General features: G+C 42.6%; 1 protein-coding gene across 4 annotated transcripts in view; it reads right to left on the bottom strand.

Annotated features, from left to right (window-relative positions):
* Nucleotides 1-995: 995 nt before the first annotated feature.
* The window catches only part of APLP2 (amyloid beta precursor like protein 2), a 50,166-nt gene continuing 29,177 nt past the window's right edge, over nucleotides 996-21,984 (bottom strand). Inside the window, exons 4-18 of one of the 4 annotated variants that reach the window (XM_062594383.1) lie at nucleotides 20,461-20,573; nucleotides 18,774-18,949; nucleotides 17,995-18,218; nucleotides 16,114-16,281; nucleotides 13,935-14,050; nucleotides 13,504-13,578; nucleotides 12,109-12,267; nucleotides 11,585-11,713; nucleotides 9,238-9,337; nucleotides 8,492-8,662; nucleotides 7,838-7,873; nucleotides 4,919-5,001; nucleotides 4,005-4,079; nucleotides 3,389-3,544; nucleotides 996-2,586 (exon numbers count right to left, since the gene is read on the bottom strand). In XM_062594383.1, the coding sequence (XP_062450367.1) occupies nucleotides 2,485-2,586; nucleotides 3,389-3,544; nucleotides 4,005-4,079; nucleotides 4,919-5,001; nucleotides 7,838-7,873; nucleotides 8,492-8,662; nucleotides 9,238-9,337; nucleotides 11,585-11,713; nucleotides 12,109-12,267; nucleotides 13,504-13,578; nucleotides 13,935-14,050; nucleotides 16,114-16,281; nucleotides 17,995-18,218; nucleotides 18,774-18,949; nucleotides 20,461-20,573 (1,883 nt within the window). In that variant the 3' untranslated portion in view covers nucleotides 996-2,484. The remainder of the gene's footprint in view (nucleotides 2,587-3,388; nucleotides 3,545-4,004; nucleotides 4,080-4,918; nucleotides 5,002-7,837; nucleotides 7,874-8,491; nucleotides 8,663-9,237; nucleotides 9,338-11,584; nucleotides 11,714-12,108; nucleotides 12,268-13,503; nucleotides 13,579-13,934; nucleotides 14,051-16,113; nucleotides 16,282-17,994; nucleotides 18,219-18,773; nucleotides 18,950-20,460; nucleotides 20,574-21,984) is intronic. The other 3 variants (XM_062594384.1, XM_062594385.1, XM_062594386.1) reach the window with 3 other exon arrangements.

Here is a 21,984-nt window from a genome sequence, read left to right as displayed (position 1 = left end):
CATTTTGGTGAGATGCCAGAGAGGAGGGATTTGTGCTCAAGGACACACTTCAAAGAAGAAAAACAGAAGAGAAATGAAACGCAGAAGCAGAGACAGCTGTGAGCTTTACAGGCTGTTAGTTTTAAATGTTCTGGAAGAGGAAGTTAAACCAAACAGTCAAGTTATTTCCCCTCATGAAACATTGTAAGAGATCTACTAAACGCTAACTAGAGTTTTTGTTGAGGGCTCCTCACATCTTCAAAGTATTTAAGATCTGGTCATCCACAACAGGAAGCATTCAATGGAATACCGTCACCATGAGACCCATGTCCTTGTATGCCCTTTGGGAACAGGAAGATCTTCCGCAGCCTCCCTACTTCCATCCAACCCTATTTTTAAGGGCTTGCATGTAAGAAAGGCTCCTGCCTGAAGCCAGCTCTCCTGGAGTGGGTCTAGTTAAAGCACCATCGCCGTATTACCCAATCCTATTCCCCACAATTTGGCCCTATTTCCACAGCCAGCTAGAAAGCGCAGGTGGATGGCCGAACGGCAAGAACAGCTCGCTCTTTTACAGAGCGCTTTGGCTCTGCTCCTTCTGAGACGCTGTGCCAGCAGCTGCCTCCAGCCACGGAGCGATTCTGGCATTTTACCGCCGCTTAACCTTTTGCAATGCATTTCAGCAACAGTCAGAACATGAAAAGCAGCCACGGCTCTAACTGACCTGCTCTCCAGAGTCTAATGGCTGCAGTCTGAGGTTACAGCGTTATTCAGGAGTCCTGGGCGCTGGCTTCGAATCTTGCTTCCTTCCCTCTGCCAAGGTTAGCAGGCTCCAGGGGTACCACAAAAGATTCTGGGCAGGGCAGAATAAGCTTTCCTCCTTTGAAGGAACATGTTAACATTGAGAAAGTGAAGCAGAAGTCACAAAGAAACGAGGAAAAGTCTCCACAGGTTTGACAAGAACATGGTGGGAGAACAGGGAAACTAAGGGAGGTCGCGAATAAAGAGAAGAAACAATCTGGAAGTTAAAGTGTTTATTGATGTGTTTAAACTTTGTACATTCCCCACAGACCACACTAAGGAGTTTGCAGGTAAATCTGTGCATAGTGGGAAGAGACATGGAAGGAGAAAGTAAAGTCAAGTCACAGGAAAAATAGAAAAAAATACACCACAGGTTACCAGAACCTCCAGATTTAAAAAAGCCGTGAGCATTAACACCAACTATACAAGCATTACAAAGACATGATGGTGAGTGGAACAACACCCCATTTGTTCTTCTCGGGGCCTATGCATCCAATTTCCCTTAAAGCAGGCAGTATCCCTTTCCCAAATTAGCCCTCTTTTCTCTCCCCAGATAAAGCAGACTCCATCTTCGTCGGCTCCCAAGGTACTGATTATCGCAACCATTTGTCATTTCTGGGCAAATGACTAAAACCATGCCTAGGGCCCAACATCACTGGAAGAGATGCAAAGGTTCAAAAAAATTGCATCTCTTTAACTACTTACCATGTTGGTGAGGCAGGAGAGCTAGGAAAAATTAGAAAGTAGTAGCAAGAAGGGGCTGTTAATGCCAGGTGAGTACTGAAGGAAACTGGTTCAGATCAGAGGATTTAAATTCATTACCAGGAACTTCCAGCTCTAGCGCAGAACTGAATCTGAAAGGGGAATGTGCAGACCCCCGTACGCACAAACCATGTTCTAACATTCCACTAGAATAGCTATAAAACAGAGATGCTAGAAGCCTTTTAACTCCTTGCCTCCAGGGAGTCTTGATTCCAAGAACCCAGACTGCTAAGCAGCAGGGCGCACACCACTGCTATATGAGGATGGGTTTTTTCTCTCTCTTTTTTTTTCTTTTTTGTTGTTATCATTTTTGTTGTTTGTTAGTTATCATTCAAAATTGCTTCCTTGCTTATGCTTTCAGAGTTCCTAACTCTAAATTAATCTCTTTGCAACTCCCAGCAAAATTCACTTAAAAAAAAAAAAAAAAGAAAGAAAAGAAAAAAGAAAAAAAAAAAGAATACTGCTTTATATATAAAAGCCAGAATGACTGAAGAGCCACAACTGTCTCCTTTTTACAAGGCGAGCTGGTACAAATGACCTTCAATATACAGGTGGTCTATCAGAAATAAAAATCAACATTTCCCATTATATATAGAGAGCTTGTATCAGACAACAGTACAACGGAACTGGTATTCTTCAGTTAAAAAAAAAAAAAAAAAAAAAAAGAAAACTACATCTCAGTCAAATATTTGCAATAGATCCATTTTTCCCATTTAAGGAGATTTATATATCATATTGTTATATTATCATTTCTTCACCCATTTAAAAGAATGGAAATTGCAACTCTACAGTAGTAATTATAGTCTTAATGATCCAGGAGTTCTGAATGTAAGATGAAGTCCTCTTGAAGCAACTGTTGGTCAGTAGCTGATCCAAAACACTGGACCACTTTGGCCCTCTCGCCCCGCTCTTCTTCTGATCAGGGCCACTGCATCTTCATCTCTTTTATATCTGCATTTGCTCCAGGTATTTGTAAGTGGGGTTCTCGTAGCCGTGGTTTTGCATCTTGCTCAGATGCCGCTCTTCTGGGGTAAGCATTGGGTCCACCTTTAAAAAGGCCAGACAATTACTGGTCAAGGGAAGTATCTGCAGGCCTTATTTGAGAGTAACAACAGCCATTATGCAAGTTCCAGATGAAAACATTGGCAAGAAGTAAATGGGAAAACAAGCAAACCATAAAAAATAATTCCCTTAACAGAGTTCCTTGTTCAGGTCTTAATGCCTCCCGCCTGTCCCTGCTTCTTTGGGGATGTTCTCTCCAGACCCCTATTAAGTTAGCTAGCATTACAAATTTGGGTCCCTCTTCTCTCACAAAGCAGGTCATTATTACTTCAGTCACCGTCTGGGAAAGGAGAAATGCAGCCTTCTGAAACTCCATCAGGCTGCCATTAGAAATGTGCACGTTGGGAGTGGAAGGAATAAGAAGGAACCACTTCTCCACGTTCAGTTGATCATAATGTCTTAATAGTTGCTACGTTAGTTGGGAGGACAAATTACTACAGATTGACTGACTTACTCCTTTACTAAAGATATCGCCCGAAAAGCTCATTTACTGTTAAATCCTATCCTGAGCCAGACAGGGAAGGCTAATTGAATTCCTTGCGATAAGCAAATACAACTGTGAAGCGACAGGTCCCAGCATGGCATGCTAATGACTGGTACTTGCATGTTAATACATAAGCGATGAAAATGTCAGCATCTATAGCGTTAAGTCCCATCTAGCTAGGAGCAAAGCAGTTGATGGCTTGGCAGCTACTGCCAACACTGCCATCTTCACCCCCTACACACAACATGTGAGTCAACGCTGACTATTTTCATCCTCAGCTATGGAGCACGAGTTGTTTCTCACCTCCACAATTCCATGGCTGATGGTCCCATACTGCCGCTTCCTCAGCATCACCAAGCTAATGACTATAACAGTAGCTATGGCAACAGCAATCACCAAGAGCCCAATAAGGGCACTGCTGCTGAAACTGAAGTCATCCCGAAGGGCGTTGTCATTATCCTAGAGGGAAGAAAAGAACATACAGGGGTCTGTAGAGGAGGAGCGATGCAGGAGTTAGGCTGATAAAATGCACACCTAAGAGATATCCACCGGTAAGGTCTTCCCCCATTTGCAGTATCAAGACACGACTCTCATTACTTGACAGCATGAATATTTAGTCTTTCTGGCAGAAGGATACTAAACACAAAACTGTTTCCTCACTTACACGGTTGGACAGATACTGACCCAGGCTGCCTTCCTATCCCGCAAAACACTTTCGCAGCAGAAGAGTCAAGTTATCATGCACATGCTTTCACTAGTTACTGTTATCTTTATGCAGAAATGGAATGCTATACGATACCCTGCATAACTCTCCAGAGCACCGCGAGCATACTGAAGCCCTGGAATTCAGTAACACAGAGCAACAGAAATCCAGTTTTAGGAATTTATTAATCAATAGACTGGGTGCCCGCACACATACCGGTTCGTCCACCAGCCCGCCAACACGCTCCGCATTGAAAATCATTTCCTTCACATCAAGGGTTTCATCAATTACCTGAAAATAGTTACGAAGGCATTTTACGAAAGGACCCACAAGAAACAGGCAAGACAAAGAATACGAAGCCAGAAGAGACCTTTAACATTTAGCAGCAAGGGCTCAAGAACCACTACCATCCTTCCCCTGCTCTCAGAGGCATGAGATAGCCTGCCACTTTTAGAATCAACTAAGTTAGTACTGCAACCTCAGGAAAGTCTAGACTAACTCAAAGCAAAGACCCAAATTAAAACCAGGTCCTCGTTTGGGATGGAGCATTTCTGTCATGTAAGATCTAACCTGTGGCTTTAAAACAATTGGGAAAGTAAGTCCTCAAAACCCTCATTTTTTTAAAAAACCAGGTGACTGAGGCAAGGCAGCTGCTGCTAGGACCTAGCAAATTTTTCATACTACAGACAGAACTACTGCTAACTCCAACCCACCAGGGTGCCTACCGAGTCACTTGCCTTGAAAAAAAAGTGAGGCCTATCTTGTTGTCAAAAATACCTGGGGAGACAGGTGGAATACACCAATTTCAGTGCACTCAGACAGAAAGCTACCTAACTCAATGAAGTTTTTATCAACAGCATCTGCATTTGGGAAAGCAATTACTGAATCAGACGCTTCACCAGCTTAGACCGCTGAAGATCTAGATCTCTCGCCTTCCCTCACCCTCCCACCCTCTGATGCTTATCAGTATTAAAAGTCTACAATAGTCAGAAAACTACCTCCCCCATACCATATGGGTAGTGAACACATTGACATTCTGTAAGCAGGAAGGAGACGTGGAAATAAGCCACTGATATTAATTAGTGTCCATGGCAGGCTTTGCTTTACAAAATAAAGGTTGGAGGGCTCACCACATTTTCATCCACTTTGTTCTTGCTGTTAATCACTTTTTCTTCAGCGCCAATCAGCCCATCCAACTCAGTCATGCCAGAACCTGCACCAAAAGAGCAAGGCAAAGACCATTAGTCAGCCCCCTAGTGACTTTAGGAACGACTGCCTACAGAGCTGCCATGGCTAGTGAGTTTAACCGCATGAACTGCTGATTTTTAATCTGTCTTCATGCTGTTGTGTCAGAAGGGGAGCTCATAAGCTATGCTACAGTGACAAGTGATATTGGGGTTTTCTGTTAATGAAAGGAAATGAGATGGCAATGAGTGGAGCAGATAAGACTCACCAAAACATACTGAGGTGTAAATCCAGAAATACATACTGGTTAAATGCTGCTGTTAGAAGGGCCAAGGCAACGTATAGTATGAATTGTGAGTACGTAATTCCTTTCTGCAGGCGTCAGCCAGGGTCACCACTCCCTCTACATGACCCCCGTAACTAAAGAACACATCCTCTCCACCAAGGGCCAGTGCACAGGGAACACTTTCAGCCACACAGTCAGCATCATCCATTCTTCTGAAATCAAGCGCATCTGCAAGTGCCTCAGGAACAAGAATTTCAAGGTCACCAGCCATGCTGTCTCTGTAACAAGCTGTCCCATATCTGGCACAAGTCCAGAAACAATAAATCCCAAGGCAAGGAAGGAGCCCAGAGCTACGCTACCCTGTGTACCAGAACATCACTCAACTGTTTCTAGGCTGAAACTAGCATAGGCTGAAGAAAAGACTATCAATTAACAGAAGGCTGCTCTGCATTAACTGTTGCGATCTGAAACATTTATAAATAGATCAGATCAACAAAAGAAGAGGCCGATGCACGATACTCGGACCTACGACAGCACAACAAGTTAGGAGATTGTGAGTTTTCCATTATCACTATGTGCAGGAGAACGACAAAGCCCGAACCCTGCAGCAGTGCATCTCCAAAGAGGAGCATGAGGTGGGAAAAATATTACTACAGCACTTAACACTTTGCAGGTGATTGCATACGCCCTCCTCACAAGCTGCTGAGCTTGCAGGTTAGCTAAGACATTATGCCAACTGCTGCTGAAGTTGGCACGTGTTCTCTGATGAGATGCAAGGGAAGGCTAATTGGCTCCAAGGCAAGCTTTTACCACGATAAGCTTTTACTGCCTGAAAATGCCAAGGAAACTAACATTTCACTCCAACTCCTCCCCAAAGAAGCATCTAGGGCTTTACCACATCCCCTTTTCCTGCAAGGTTCTTTGCAGACAGTAATCAGATTCCAAGCACGGACAAGACTGCCAGCCTGACTTCCCACGGCTGTTGAAGCAGGTCATGTTATTGTGAAAGTTAATGATTTGGATTTTCTGGAAAGACGAGCCACAAATAGTTTTTAGAGAACTACTGTGTCAGCTTTTGGCCTATGGCTGCTTTATCCAATTCTCAGGAGCCAATGTAGCATAGTCTCCAGGGCTGGGAGCTCTGCACTGAGCTTTGCTATTTGTCACCGAGCGCTGTACCAAATAACATCCAGTTTCGCGCAGCTCAAAGGCACATTTTAGATTACATACTTTCTCAGGAAAAACACACACACACGCCCTTCTCTCCACCCTCCGCTCGCCCTCCCAAAACTCCCAGCAGCCCTTGTGAAATACAGTGAAAAGGCAGTGAAGAAAAGCAGGGGGGGAATGGGAAGTGATCCCTGTCCCCATCAGAAACTCTTCCACCTACCTAAACAGAGAGAAAAATCAGTCTATACTTAGCATCCTTAAAAAAACACCACAACCAGCCAAGAATCAAACTAAACGATATCCCAGTTCTTTCCAGTGCAGGCTGTACACTGAATTAGCTGTACCTCGTTCAACAAGAGGACGAAGGTGATTTACATTTGTAGAGAAACAATGATAATGAAAAGGGTTTCAAGCTTTCTGGCCTTTGCTACACTACAAAATTACCTGTGTTCATATTTAATAGTTACTACCAAAATCCTTTGCTCTCCTTTGAAATTCTGCACAATGCATTTGGAAACAAAGGCAGATTAAAATGACAGGATTATTCCCAACGCATTGTACACATATCATTGCACTGCAAGAGCATTCTGACAACGAGTCTTCCCTTCCTACTTTGAGAAATAAATCTGGGTTTGCAGATCAGCTGGGCCTGATCTTTACCTGAGACAGTAGGTTCAGAAAGGATTTCATTTAACTCCAATACCTCTGTGCTGCTCTTACAACCCAGTCAGCCCTTTTCTTTAGCCAGGCACTCTGCTACAAATCAATAAAGAGCTAAAGCAGAACAGGACAACCACATAGGACTTGGCTAGGACACAGAAATGCTACATGTGAAAAGGGGATGACAAGGAGACTATAAACACAATGAAGAAATCTCCTAGCTTGCCTGCTCCTGATGAGCTGTACTCTATAATATCTTTGAGGGCACTTAGCTGCAAAATAGAGCCTGTCTGCTGTGGCACCCTCATTCCTAGTTTAGTGCTGTCATCGGGTGGAAAGCACAGATTCCATGGCACGCAGAATAGCCTCTAGATTGTTTGCCACCAGCACTGTAAAGTTTATTTTGAGAATGATGAACATGAGGACAAATGCAGAGATATGAAGTACCGCACAGTTTCAGACAGACTGCTAGGCCCATATTTGTTGAGGGTGACGAAGCTAACCTGTGCATTCTGAGACACCTTGCTAGCACATCAGAGAGGACCACGAAGAATCAAATACTCAGACTAGCTCACTTTTTTAACACAAGCCCTAAACAAGCAAAACTGTAAAACTGTACGCTGCTGATCTAAATGAGAGAAGGGAAATGAAAATAAAGGCGAGTGTGAAACTAAAATGAAGCTATCAGACACACTGAGAAGGTAGGAGAGTGACAGAGAGCACTGTGAGGGAGCAGCTTAGAACCAACCTTTTTTCATTGGATGGTACAAATCCGGCTGAGGATCTAGCAGGAGGGAAAACAAAAACAAAAATAGCAGAGAAAGGAGATTAAGAGAGAAAGGAAAAAAGGCTTGCGCATGATTTCTGAGTCAGATCCTGAGAAAAGCTTTTATTCTACAGCTTTAAGCTCAGAACCCTGTTCAAACATTTTTAATATAAATACACACGCACACGCCAGCTGTCAACACCCGTTGACACAGAGAACATATATATTAAGGGGTGGGGGGGAAGGGAATTCCTATAACCCTTCAGCAGATCACAGCACAAAAGGCTTAGCGTTACATGAGAGCATTTTGGTTGAAGACTGAAAATGAATTCCAGAATTAAGTCACACAGTTAAAAAAAAAAAAAAAAAAAAAAATTAACACTCTCTGCAAAATGGAAAGAGGCAAAACAATATTGAAAACAGATGAAACAGGAATCAAGGCAGCAGCACTGTACAAATTACTAGCAGCCCTGCCTCTTTCAAATGGACAGACTGATGAGTACTGCTGAGGCAACTATTTTATTCCTAATGACCGAAAGGGATGGGGCATCCGACGCCACTGAGCTGGTCTGCTAGCTAAGAGAAAGTGACTACAGTTTGTAAAGCAAGTGAACTCACGTTTTCGGTTCCACATACCTTCATTTTCAGACAAGGCTGGGAAGGTTTTCACCTGGAACGGACGGAAAGGTTTGCCCTCTAGAGGAATTTCTTCACTCTCCTCAGAGCTCACTCTGACATCCACCTGGGATTCAGAAATGGAGGATGTGAACTGATCCATGTCTGCACGTTGCTCCTGAAGTAGCTCATCTAAAAGGAATAGGAGAAAAGCATACACAGACTGCATGAAGCCTGGCAGAATCAGAAAGGGGCAGACAGTTTGAACGCAGCCGACGCAGAGCTGCAGGGGAACACTGCTCAGAGTTGCCATCTTATCTTATCTTGTCTGCTGAAGTCCCAAGGCTAGAAAAACATATAAACAAGGGCCAAGACACCTGATGGGGCAAGAGGTTTTGGCAAGATGGGATTAAGCTCCTGTATTAGAGTAAAGCAGCTGCTTATATTCCTTGATCTCAATTTCTCAATTATTTCAAATTATCTCAACCTGAAAGACAGCTTTGCTAGCCTGAATGTTGCTAACTTTTTTTTTCTTTTTTCTTTTCTAAGGAAACTGATTGTTCTCAGGACAAGCTACTCTGCTACTTCGACTTGTTGTATTGAAAAATCCAGAAAATATCTGCCTCATGGTGCCTCCACCTAAGCCCAAGTGCTTGTCATTGAGGGCATCCTCAAGGGAGCTGGCAATCTTTTGGGGGCTTACTTCACTCGTTACAATATCCTAGCTTAACACGGTGGCATGGGAGCTGGCACCGAGAGTCACTCACCAATCTCATCCTGGATTTCTTCAGCCACATATGGCACCTTGTAGAGCAGAGACAAGCTTTGATTCATTCGCTCCTCAATCACATGGAGATGTGTCATCACCTGTAAACACACAAGATGTGTTGGAGTAGGCAAAAGCTGTCAGTTGCTTGACTGGTACTTCAGTTATTAAATGAAATACCCACTGCTGGATTTGCCATGACAGGCAATATTATGGGATGACAGATTCATCTAGTCCAATACTCTGATGCTTTGTAATACTTCATGCTTCACTGAAGCTGGCCATTTGTACACGACACTTTCAGTATTTTCAGAAGGGCTGGGGGTGAGCGAAAGGATTCAGCTGACTCTTGCTATAATCACTTCTGTATTAAAAGCACTGAAACTATTTCCCGTACCCTGACTACTGTCACAATTAATCTCATGTAACTACTAGTTAGGCGCTTCACTAAATGAATTTTCACCCTTTTTAAAGGATTTTAAAATTTTTAAATATATTTAAAAAATAGAAAATATATGTGCAAAGGGAGTGGACTGTATTATTTATCAAGTCTGTTTGCAGAACAAAGGTGCCTTTCAGAACAACAGTAATATTACGTTTGGCTTCTACCCCTTATATCCTATACTGGCAACTGTCTTCTCCCCTCATATTAGCAATAAATGCAAATTCAATGCAACCTCAAATTACTCTTCCCTGCGTCCAGTTCACCAGTGAAGTCAGGCCTGACCTGCAGAGGGTGCTGCATAATCAGGGATCATGCAGACCAAGAAACATTAATATGGATGGGCAAATGTTGGAGAAAGCTAAGGAGTTGAATGGACCTGTTTTACAGTCTGACGTGTACCTGACCTTTCAGAGCAAGGATGAAAGTAATTTAATTTTACATGTGGCAGCTTGTCAATCAAGTGAATCGATTTAAGAGCTTAAAGTGCATCTGAAAAGTAAAGCGAATGGAAATTGAACTGTACCACCCACATTCCTTGCATGTCAATTTGTTGACACTGCAGCCTTCAGAATGAATTAAGGACTGTTTAGGTTTCAGCTGAAGCATACAGTTCATGCTCTCCCTCCTGGGCTCTTGGCAGATCAGAATAAAAGGTCAGGATAGACTGTGTTTGATACACTGAGCTGTCTCTGAAAACACTACCATATACTCTGCATCACAAGCCAAACATCAGTTTGTAAATATCACAACTACTACCAGTCTCTCTGAGGATGCGCAGCTCAGTGAGAAGGTAAAAATCAGTGGCAGAAAACCAGACAGACAAGAACTGAAGTACTGCACTAGCTCCTGGAATCAACATCAAATTCATAGGACCAGGCACCTCCGAATGTAAGGTTCACTTCTAGAAAGTAACTGCCACCTGCACCTCACTAGCAGTGACAGGAACAGACTCCAGTCTCATAAAATGCAGATTAGATTCCTAAATCTACTACTAGCAAGTCAGCTTCTCTCTCTCTCTCTCTCAACTTGTGAAAAGATGTATCCTTCTGGAAGGATCTTATAATGTTAACAGGCCATTCTCACTCTGGGCCCTTCAGTACATCTTCCACCATTTTAAGACTGGGGGCAAAAACAAAAATTGGGAGATAACTCAATAGGTTTATGGAATATCTGCAAATACTCTTAAAATTGTGCTGGTCAGATCTGACACTCATTTGAAGCAACATATTCACATATACTACCCAGCAGGAGGAAAATGACTTTCTGGATACTCAAGAGCGAAACATGCTGCAGCAAAGCAAAATAAACTCATCAAAACAGATTTTCTAATAAAACTAACAATTATAGTCAACTGCTTGGCAAAATTATGAGATTACACTTTGAAAACAAGGAAACTGGCCAAAGGCACAAGACTCTGCTTACAAGTAATATCACAAAAATGGTTCCACACACTCAAAGCACAGGTATCTTGAAAAATAAGACTAATGAAAGGAACATTTAGACACGAAGTCTTGAAAGAAATTAAAGTCTGTTCAAAGATGACCAAATTCCCAGCAAACAATTTCATGGCTGCTTGAGAAAAGAGATACAAAAATGATACTGAACTAGTTCTAAGCCCTAGACTTGTTATTGTGACCAATAGTAATCTGTGGTTAAAAACAGATGTTCCAAGGCACTATCTCAATACTAGATTCTTAACACTGGGTTATATTCCAAGGAAAACTGTACAGACAGCATATTTGGTGACAGGCAATACGCATACAGAATGAGAGATCAGTGCACAAGTATGTCAAGTTGCTATAGTACCCAGCATATTAGCGTGAGGACTTGACGCATGGCTTCTAGAGTCTCTGACAGCCACTGCTGGATAACAAAGCCTCTCTTGACAGAAACATTCTTCTACCTGAGATTTCATCTGTGCAGCCTTTTCTGGGTCAACTGCCAGGACATGCTGGTAATGGCGGATAGTGTGCAGTCGGTCCTTGTTCTCAGCACGAACGTAGCGCTTCAGAGCTTGCAGGATGCGGTGAGGCTGCAGAATTTGAGGGAGCAGAATTGAGTCAAATAAAAATTACAGCTGAAATATGGCACTCGAAATGTGATTCTGCTTTGCTCCCAGGTAGATCAGTCACCTGTGCTAACCTCTTCAGATAACCTTTTTACCCAGGTCTGTTTGACTCAGAACACTATGCATCATGAACACTGGAAAGCGTGGAGGGTTTTTTTTAACCGAACAGCAAGCACAGAACGATACAATTCAGAGGATTCACAGCTAGGTCTTCAGTGCAGATATGGTAGAGAAAGCTATATCAAGGACTTGTTCCCAGCATCTGCCCCAGATCACAGGCAGTCTTCTCACTAAGCTGTTCCCAGCTTTCAGTCTACCCAGAGCAACCCACTCTAACACATTTGGTCGAAGGAACTCACCCGGGGCGGGTCAGCCTGCAGGGCAGCCAGGTAGTTCTCCAGGGCAATCCTACGGCGATCATTCAACATCGCTTCCACACGTGCCAGGTGAGTTTCCACAAGCTGCTGCTTCTCGCTCGCTGCCTCTTTCTCCAGAGATTTAACCATTGCCTGGAAGTGCTAGAGGGAAGACAAGGGCCTGGATGAAAAGCTGCTTTCTTCAGGGGCACTCACTCTCAGAATTCCTTAGAATAAACAGAGCCTGCCCTACACTGCATGCTCTAGGCATTTATGGTAGGAGAGAAGGACATTAAATTGCAAATATGAAGTCTGCATCAGGATCTGTTAAACAGCTGCAATTTGCCTTTCAAATTTCCTTCACGATGAGTTTCAAAGGTCTATGAAGAGGCCACATGGCCGTGCAGATAAATCTCCAGTTCTTGAGTCAGGAAGTGCAGACTGTGCTTTCAGCTGAATGACGTAACATCACATCTTTCCCTCAACCCTGTACAATGGGAACAAGATAGATCCCTTCACCCTAAAGTCATTCATCTGAATACACAAAGTCTACAAAAGTAGTGTAGAGGGGGCTTTTCATCAGAGTACATTCAGATCAAATCCCCATACATACTATTAGAAGAGTCACTACTAGTATCTCCAAATGGACCAGAACAGCTCATTAAATATCATTATACTGCATTACAGATGACAGAAAACTAATTTGAACTTAAACCATTCTTTGAAATCTGTTTATGTTAAAAAAAAAAAAAAAAAAAAAGCAGAGACAAAAGCAAAAAAAACCATGTTCTAGGATGAAAAAGCAAAGCAAGCTTAAAAGCTGGAGTTAGTTACTTACATGTTTATCCGTTTGAGGGAACTTCATACACTTGTGACTGCCAGAAGAGCCTGCCCCTTACAATCCAATACCCAGAGTATTCCTGATTAACTCCATAGTCTATCCAAATTCTTCTTATAAGGCAGAAAATTGTCATCTTGGCAGCAAACCAGCTTCATCTGGTGCCTATATGGTTTTCAGTAACTGCCCAAACAGGAAGCACGTGCCCAGAGAGTCATGGCCAAACTGAGCTGGGCCATGAGGCCAATTTTTAGTGCAAAACATGCCAAAGGTCTAAGGTTACAATTTGGCTCTGTTGTCATTACACTTGCAGGGCGAGTTAGGTTCCTGCTACTGGGCTTGGGAAAGGACCTGGCACAGTATCAGATCATCTCCAGCTTCAAGAACAAAACATGCAATTGAGACAAATCTCCTCTAAGAGGCATTGTTGATGGAACAGAAAAGCTACTTTTCCATCTCAGTCTGCTTTTGGCTTTGAATATTAGCATCTCTCATCTAGTTTATTGAGATGATGAGAATAAACACCAGCAACTTTCCTCTTTCAGTCCTTTGACTCTTACCTGAATGAGAGTCTGTCTTTCTGCCTTGGGGAGATTCTTGGCTTGGTGCTCTGCTTCCTCCCATTCCTTTTTCACCTGAACAAGAAAAGAGGAGCACAAAGTAACAAGAGAAAGTTATGTCTGATCTTTTGGGCTAATTTGCCTTCACAGATAGATCCTTACACAGCACAGTTAGATGTTGGAGGCACAAAAGAGCTGCTGCAGGGTTAAACCTAGCACTTAACCCTTCCGAGCAGCAGGCTGAACGTCCCCAGTGATTTCTCTTCCAACACCTTAAAGAAAACAAAATCTAACTGCCACTGCATGGTCACGTCGAAAGACACACAGAACGCTGGCGACGGCAAAGGAAGTCAGCTCACGGCTGCATTCTCCAGAAGAACATGGGCGGCAACCATGCAACACAGTACAGAAGAATAAAGCTAGAAGCTCACCCGATCCATGCGGTTATGGTGCCTGACCTCCAGCTGCTCCTTTGCTTTCTGGAAGCGAGCATGCTCGTTGTCATCAGCTGGGGTTTCGAAGTAGACATCTACATCATCAGTAGGCACTGAAAAGAGAAGGTACATATAAAGAAAGGTTCAGAAAACTGATCCCGGACTGCAAGGGACAGGTAGGGAGAGGAATCTTCATGCCTGCAGAATTAACAATCTGGCAGGCTGAATTTACTGAACCGCCACCTACCAAGAGTCCATTTTGGTATCTTTAGGCTGCCAATTTACTGTACAACATCAGTTAGTTACATCATCCCAAATACACAGTAATGCACTGCGGCACTCAGCACCTGTTCAGGCTTCTCATTAGTTCAGAGAGAAGCATTATTCAGCTCCAGCAACAGAATGACACGGACTGCAGGATAAAGAACTTGTTTCCTCTTCCCTTTCACATTGGCTTTGGATAGTTTAAATGACATTTTGTGCACTAGCTGCTCACTGACAAGCTGGCTCCAGACATCATTAACATGATTAAGGAGCTTGACAGTAAATCCGCACAGAACACTACCCAATATTTTACACTTCAGACCTACCTTCCCTACCAGATGCACCACACAGGAGTAACAGGAAATGATATTAGACAAGACAGCAACAGAAGGAGGCTCAGTGAGACAAATTCACTTGTCCAATAAACTAGAAGGTTTGCATCTGTAAGACATTCAAATCCAGCAAGCGGAGAAATAAAATTTCAGAACTGATGGTTTCAAGAGGCTGCAAAATCCATGACAGGGCCTCTGACTGCATACACTGCAGTTCAGGAAATACTGAATCAACTTTTTGTGCTACAATTTTAGGAACTACACATTCCAAACCCCTTTCTGAAAATACCTGTGGCAAATACAATGTGCTCAACCAGTGTGCTTTAACACAGGGGACTCAGAAGGTGAAATCACAGGAACTCTTCAACCATTTTAGCACTTTAGGCAGCAGAAACCTCCAACACCTCACTAGAAGACAGCACGCTTCAAACAAAAAATTACCCTGCACTTCAATATGAACAGGATAAGAATTTAGTTCCAGCATGCACCTAAATCCACAAACCTTTACTCTGACTGCAGAGAGAGGAGTGAAGAAGGGGAAAGAACTACTGCATGAGATAATGGCCACATACAAAACAGGCATTATTTGTGCATGCAAGGGGCAATGCCAGATCAGTACTGTATTCTAGGCCTGCTCATGGCATTTCTGAACCAGGCTTTGACACAGAGAAGTCTCTTTCCAGCCTCAAATCCCTCTGAAACAGGACAAACTTTTGTACAAAAAGCTCCTGACATCCGCATCTTTTATTTCACCACTTCAGTTAGATCAGCCCAATCTAAAGCACTTGCATGAAGGCCATTTTGTAAACAGGATTATGGCTGTATAGTCAGACTGCCAAGCCCCAGATAACACAAAAAGCCTTTCAAAAGGCTTTAATGGTAGCCGAGGTGGAAGTGCTGGAGTTCAACAATAAGATTAATAAGGAGGTTAAAATGTTTTTGGTAGTTTTATCATCTGACATAAAAGCCAGTGGAAACTGGTGCCAAAAACCTCAAGCTCTCAAAAATGCAGGGATTGAGTCATGATTCATATTTCAAACTGAGCTGAAAGTGGGAACCTGAATTCTGTATTATTTTACTGATGTTTTCCCAAAATATAAGAGCAAGAAAAAGTCTATTACCAGGAGGATGGCAATTAGCAGCCTGCTTTTCAGGACCGACTGGTCAAACATATGCAAGATAATGTGACTGGGGAAAGCAAGTGCTCCCTTCCCATATATTTGGCAAAAAAGCCAGTTATGAAAACACATAAGCTTGCTTGTTTGCCTAACAAGAGTTTAGGCACAGCCCCTGCTCCTTGCTACAAACATGGAAGATGATAACTAAGCCCTTGTTAAGAGTGGCAAGCAGCACAGACAGCATGCGCTGAGAAGCCACTTTTCCCAGGGAAGTTAAATCCAAAGAGAAGCAGAGACAAGAGGAGACTGCTGCGAGAGGACAGACAGAACTGCTGCAGACACCAGAACCGAAAGGATGGGCTACACACGTATCCTCTGTTGACCTAGGCAAGCAGGAGGAGACACCAAACGCCAGACAGACAGTGGCTAGCTGCAAAAGGGCCAGTGGGAGGCAGGACTTACTCATCTTTTTACACACAGCCATACAATACTCCTCTGACTCAAAATTGTTCCTGTTGCCTCCGCAGCCTCCATATATAAAGCGAACGCACTTTCTCTTGTTAGGGTCGAAGTACCAACGAGGCATCACAGCCCGGCAGGGCCCTGTCATCGCCTCCTGGGAGCAGACAGCTGTGTGGAGACGGGTTAGAACATGAGCTAGTGAGGAGCACAGGCCTTGCCAAGCGACTTACGTTTCAGTGGTGGCTCTAGCTCACACCTTTCTCCTGGGACACTCACGTTAGCCTCAGCGTTACCACTTCATCAATCAAAGGACTTTTGTCATTCTCTTGTTCTTTTTAAGGGCACTTTCAAAAATGTCTATCACAAGGTTTGCCAGTGGTATCCTGTGAAGCTGCTCTTGCTGTTTTGGAGCAAGAACTCAGCAGCCAGCTACACAAGCAGGGGTCTCAACACGGAGCGCTCACATGCAAGAACGATTCTCCTCAGCTAGAGGTTGAAACAGCAAGGATCTATTTTGCTGATATCATAGCATTAGGCCTCTGGCATAGCATTAGGCCTCATTTCCCAGTGACAGAGCCTCCACTATCTAAAATCAGCCTGATGGAAATAAAGCCCATTAGGGCTGCTTAAACCACTCAAAGACACCCCATTCAGTTGCACTCTGCCTGGATAGAAACTTGACGTCTTAGAGGTGAGCAGGTATAACAGCAAGTGAAAAGGTAGACTAAGCACGTGGAACACGATCACAGGGGTTGTCTGAGCTGTTAGGTTTTAAAATTTGAAACATCTAAAGGCTAAATATTGAAACGCAAAGTAATTGATGTAGCCATGGTATGTTACACAGCGCTGGAGTCCTTCCCAATAAGCAGTCAGAATAAGCAGTTGAGTTACCTTGAGCAAGCGTAAGAATACATTGTGTATGACAGCAACAGTTCACAGATCTTCAGGAAAACAGACTGCGTACCCCCAAAAGAGACACTCCAACCACGCCGTTCCAAGTGTGCTTCAATACCTGCAGACCTCTAACAGTCCTGCACACATGTGATCTAAGCTCTGTTTCAGCAAGTAAAATTATCTGCAGCATGCTGGCATTTTACCAACAAGATGCAAGAACTGCTGGCAATGATTCAGAGATCTGAAGCTAACTGAATTTCATTCCCTCTCCCCTCCTCCTTCCTCTGTAGACACTTCCACACACAAAGTAACAAAGTATAGGGCGCTCTATAGGATGGTGGCACTACTCAATCAGCAAATGCTCTCAGCAATAGTACTTGCCACTAGACAGAAGCTACAGCAAAACACTTAAATAATAGATGTGGGCCAATAGCATTGATATGTTTTCCTTGGTTAAGCTATGGCCACTTAACACAGAGACTGGGAAGGGGGCACTGCATTATCTTCCTTAAGATCAAATGGCCAGCAACCACCTTTATGCCACCTCTGTAGAAGCTGGCCCACCACTTCCAGTTTCCTTTTTGTAATCTGGGTATAAAACACCAATTCTGAGGTAATCACTCAAAGCTACAATTTTAAATTTATAGTGTACCCCAAATATCTTCTCAAATTTTCCAAAATTGATCTGCACAGATACTGATTTCCAACTCTACATTGCACCTTCATGGAGGTACTTGTTCAAAGTACTAAACACCGGGCTTTCCGCCAGCAAAACTGCTGTTTAACTGGAAACGTGTCCCACCATCCAGGAGAGTTTCTCTCAACGCTTGAAACATAAGCGTCATCAGCTTTCCTCTGCTAATTTATCTGGCAAATAAAACTTCCAAAGTGGCATTTATTGACCTGATCAAAAACCTGTCACCAACCAAAAACCAATAAGAATACTCTCAAGGAAGCAAGAGTCTTGTAGCCTAGAACATGACTTACATTTCATATCGCTAACTTCTTTTTCAGAAAGAGTCTTGTCATTGCTGGGCTCTGTGGGGTTCTCTTCATTGTAATCGTCTGCTTTATAGCTATCATTATAGTAATCACGATCTTCTACCACGTCCTCCTCCTCCTCCTCCTCCTCCCCTTCATCCTCTTCATCCTCATCTTCCTCCACAGCCGTTCCTGTGAAGTCTTCTACATCTGCCTCTGTAGGGAACTCACTGAAGGGATGAAGTTAAATTAGGAGGGTAAAGTTAATGCTAATCACTTTGCAGCCAACCTTGCATGTACTGGAATAACAATTCTCTTTTCATCTCTTTTAGAAACACAGGAGATGGAAAAATAAAGGTACCAACCGTTGATCAAGCAATCAACTGCAGCAACAGGACTTCTCTCATTACCGATATACCTGTTGTTACAGGCAGAGCTTCTTTGTGCCTCTGGCTCAGCAGGGGTTCCTTACCTTTTGCTCAATAGTTTTTTTTCAGAAAGTGAAAAGTCTATAATATTTAGAGGAAGCAACTATTGTAGCAACCAAACAGTCATTTTGACTGACTAAGGATGAAAGGAGGGGACTGTTTAACTCCTCCAGTAACAAGAGTGCTGCAAAGTCACTTGTCGTCCTGAAAGGCTTTTTCACATTCAGGACACTCCTTTGGGGGATTCATAAGCACAGATGATCTCCTCAGTCCTCATCACAAGGGAGTCACTGTTGAAATGAGTAACAGCAGCCTCACATACAGAGTTGTTAATATGTATATCAGCAAGAAGCCTACCTTTTATAAAGGTCATAGTCTTCATCCTCATCTTCATCCTCTTCCTCTTTGGAAAGAGCTTCATCCACCACTTTTGTCTGAGGGCAACATACATACTCAGTGCCGTGGAACTTGTCTACTCCGCAGGGCAGCAGCATGCCGTAGCTGTGCAGGATCATCCCTTCCGTCAGACAGGCCTGAAAGGGGAGCCCATTTATGTCAGTTTTAGCATCATGCTCTTGCTTGGGATAAAGTCAGTGTCTGCCTATCACAGGTCCCAAGGATGCTACCAGTGGTCTTAAGTTTTACAGCAGAAACACAACCGCAACCTTTGACCTAAGTCTAAACATTAAAGAAAAATAGATTTGAAAATTGTTTAGAATAAGGTGAACCCCCAGAAGGTCTCAAATCGCAGCCATGAAGCAGTTCCTACTGTTAATTTATCAGACACCCTCTTCCCCCTCCCCAAGCAACTGCTAGATTTTTAGCCTGGTTAAGTTCTGGAAAAATAGCCAGGTATTTTGTGCCAACACAAGGGAGAGAGCATTACAAAGTAACAAGTTGCTGTTTGCTTTTTCAGTCAGTCATTTCATTACACCTTCTCTCTACACATATAATGGAGCAAGTGAAAAATTATTTAAATGCACTTTATGTCAAGATTACTGTAACAGCTGTAGAAGCAAATCAACTAGATAATTCGAGTAAAAGCCAAATGTGAATTGTGAGTAGACAGTACTTCTACACATTGCTCTTAACTAAAGAAACATATGGTTTTATAGGGTTACAGAAAAGAATGAAGTCAAAAAGGCTTTCTTATACGCAACAGATCTCTTTAATGTTTTGTTTTGTTACATGTAAAAACAATTCAAATACTTCCAGAGAAGTTCCCCAATTATGCTGAAGGAAAGTGTTTTTTAATTTTGCTGTTTAGAGACATTAGTAAGTTTGTCCTCAATTAGAAGGTGATTCTTCTAGCAGATGCTTTTTGGGACAGGATTTTACTCCCTGGAAATTAAAGGAATAGGAAGTTCCAATCGGCACTTCCTTAATCTCATCTTTCCTAACACTGTCATTGAAATTTAAACATTATGTTGCTCTTTCTACAGAATAGAAAACACGTACATTTATTGTTTTAGCCCCAGCTGAAATGAGTGTGCAGAGAATTTGTAACATTTTTGTCAGTCGGATTAAAAAAGAAAAAAAAAAAAAAAGAAAAAGGGTTAGCATTATTCTGAGAAGATAATCCACCTCTTACGTAAAACTTCCACCAAACAGTCAAAATATAGTCCACTTTGCCCCCAAGCAAACCCTCAAAACCAAATCCCCACTAGCAGCTACATTACTGTAAAATATGTAAGACAAATATTAAACATTCTGGCCCACCACCCTGCGAAGGATGGTTATTGGTTAGAGTAGCATCCCGTAGACCTGATTTTACTTCCTAGCTCCATCCTAGAGTATGATCTTGGGCAAGTTACTTTAGGTGAGCTCTTCAAGGGTGAAGAATTACTCAACCACACAGGTTTTTTTCAGTCACTTGAGTATTTTTAAAAAGTTTTAGGCTGCTTTTAGCCACAGTACATAGACTACAATGGGGGAATAACAGAGAAACACTGGGATGCTCCAATAGTGTAATATCTGAGACTATATGCAGGTATCCAAGAGGACAGGTCCAGAAAAAACTTTCTTGTCACAACGGCTCAGTTACCTCTTTTGCTACGGTGTGCCAGTGCTGGTGACTTTCACATACATCCATCCGTTCCTTGTGGAAGAATCGGCACTTCTCCGGAACCAGCAGGACATCACTTACAAACTCACCCACTGGAAAACAAGAAACATCCAGAGTTTACTTCTCCCATCACACATGTACAATCTCAAACAGGAGATGAAGACGGTATCAGAACTCCCCACATTACGCTTAGTTTGTAAGTGCCTTTAAGGTTTGCATGAGGCATATTATTCTTAATGTACGCAGCTCAGATCAGCAGTTATCTACGTAAATTTACTGAAAAATAGAGCCTCAGTCTCCCAGACAAAAACTGGAATAGGTGCTAACCACTGAAACTTTAAACAAATCCTAAAGCTGAACTGAAGGCAAAGCTTATAATGCAAGTCAATAAATAGCTGTTCATGAAACAGACAGGACTGACTGAAGAGATTTCACGTAAATCTTTGAAAAGAGCACATCTGTATGCAGCAATTTCCAAACCACTCAACCACCAATTTCTAAACGAGTTGTACCACACCAAAGCAAGTTCATGCTGCCTGTTGCTGTAATGGTCTGGAAATTTTTATGTGCCTCAAGTGTTATCCACGTTTTTTAGTATCTGGATATCTGAGTAAGTCTTGTTTGCTTTTTTTAACAGTATCCAGATGGCTTGATTCAGGGTCAACTGCAGCACATTCCCCAGCTCGGACAGGCCTAACCAAAACACAGAAAGTTGGAAAATAAAAGCTACATAGCCCAAAAAACAGAGTAAACCCAGAGTCAGCAAACACATAGTATTCCAACATCTAGATAACCACAATCTGACCAGCATGATTTAGTTCTGGAAAAACATTAAGGCCAGACTTCTGCTTTTGAGGAAGGAGAAAGAGAGAATCGGCCTCCTCTGCAGGCTCTGAATTAGTAGGACTTAACACCTATTTAGCCCAAAGAGCTGCCACAACTCCATTCAGTGCTGACACATGTCAAATCAATATCAGAACTATATGCAATATGAGCATTACTTCCCGTTCTTAGCCCAGAAGTCCTAACCGGCACTGTGACCAGGATTCAAAATATAATGTTCTCAGAATTGAGATTTTTCTTCCTGTCTTGTAGATTTAAATGCCACTTCCAGTAATTTTAAAATAAAACGTTAACTAGACACTCTAAAAAAGATTTTAATATTTCGAGAGCCCAGTTTTTTTGCAGGTCCCTAATGGGGCCCCAAAGGCCCATGAATGCTTCTCCTGCACACCATATGCAACTTAAAACAGAGTTTAAGGACAGATTATCTGAGAACAGTTACAAGACGATGAGATCAACTGGCATTCATCAGCATCTCTGACAAGCCATGAACAACATATTATTCATTTTTATTTCCTGACACACCTCTGAAATAAGTTAAATTTTAAATCAACAGACATAATAGACAAAGGGTATTTTTTCCATTTTCTTCTCTCAAGATATGCCAATTTTGGGTTAATAGCCTTTCCTTCTCCCCTCTCACAAGTGGTTAGTTACAAA

This window comes from Rhea pennata, chromosome 24 (assembly GCF_028389875.1).
Source record: "Rhea pennata isolate bPtePen1 chromosome 24, bPtePen1.pri, whole genome shotgun sequence".
Taxonomy (NCBI): Eukaryota; Metazoa; Chordata; class Aves; order Rheiformes; family Rheidae; genus Rhea; species Rhea pennata.
This window is presented reverse-complemented; position numbering and strand designations above follow the sequence as displayed.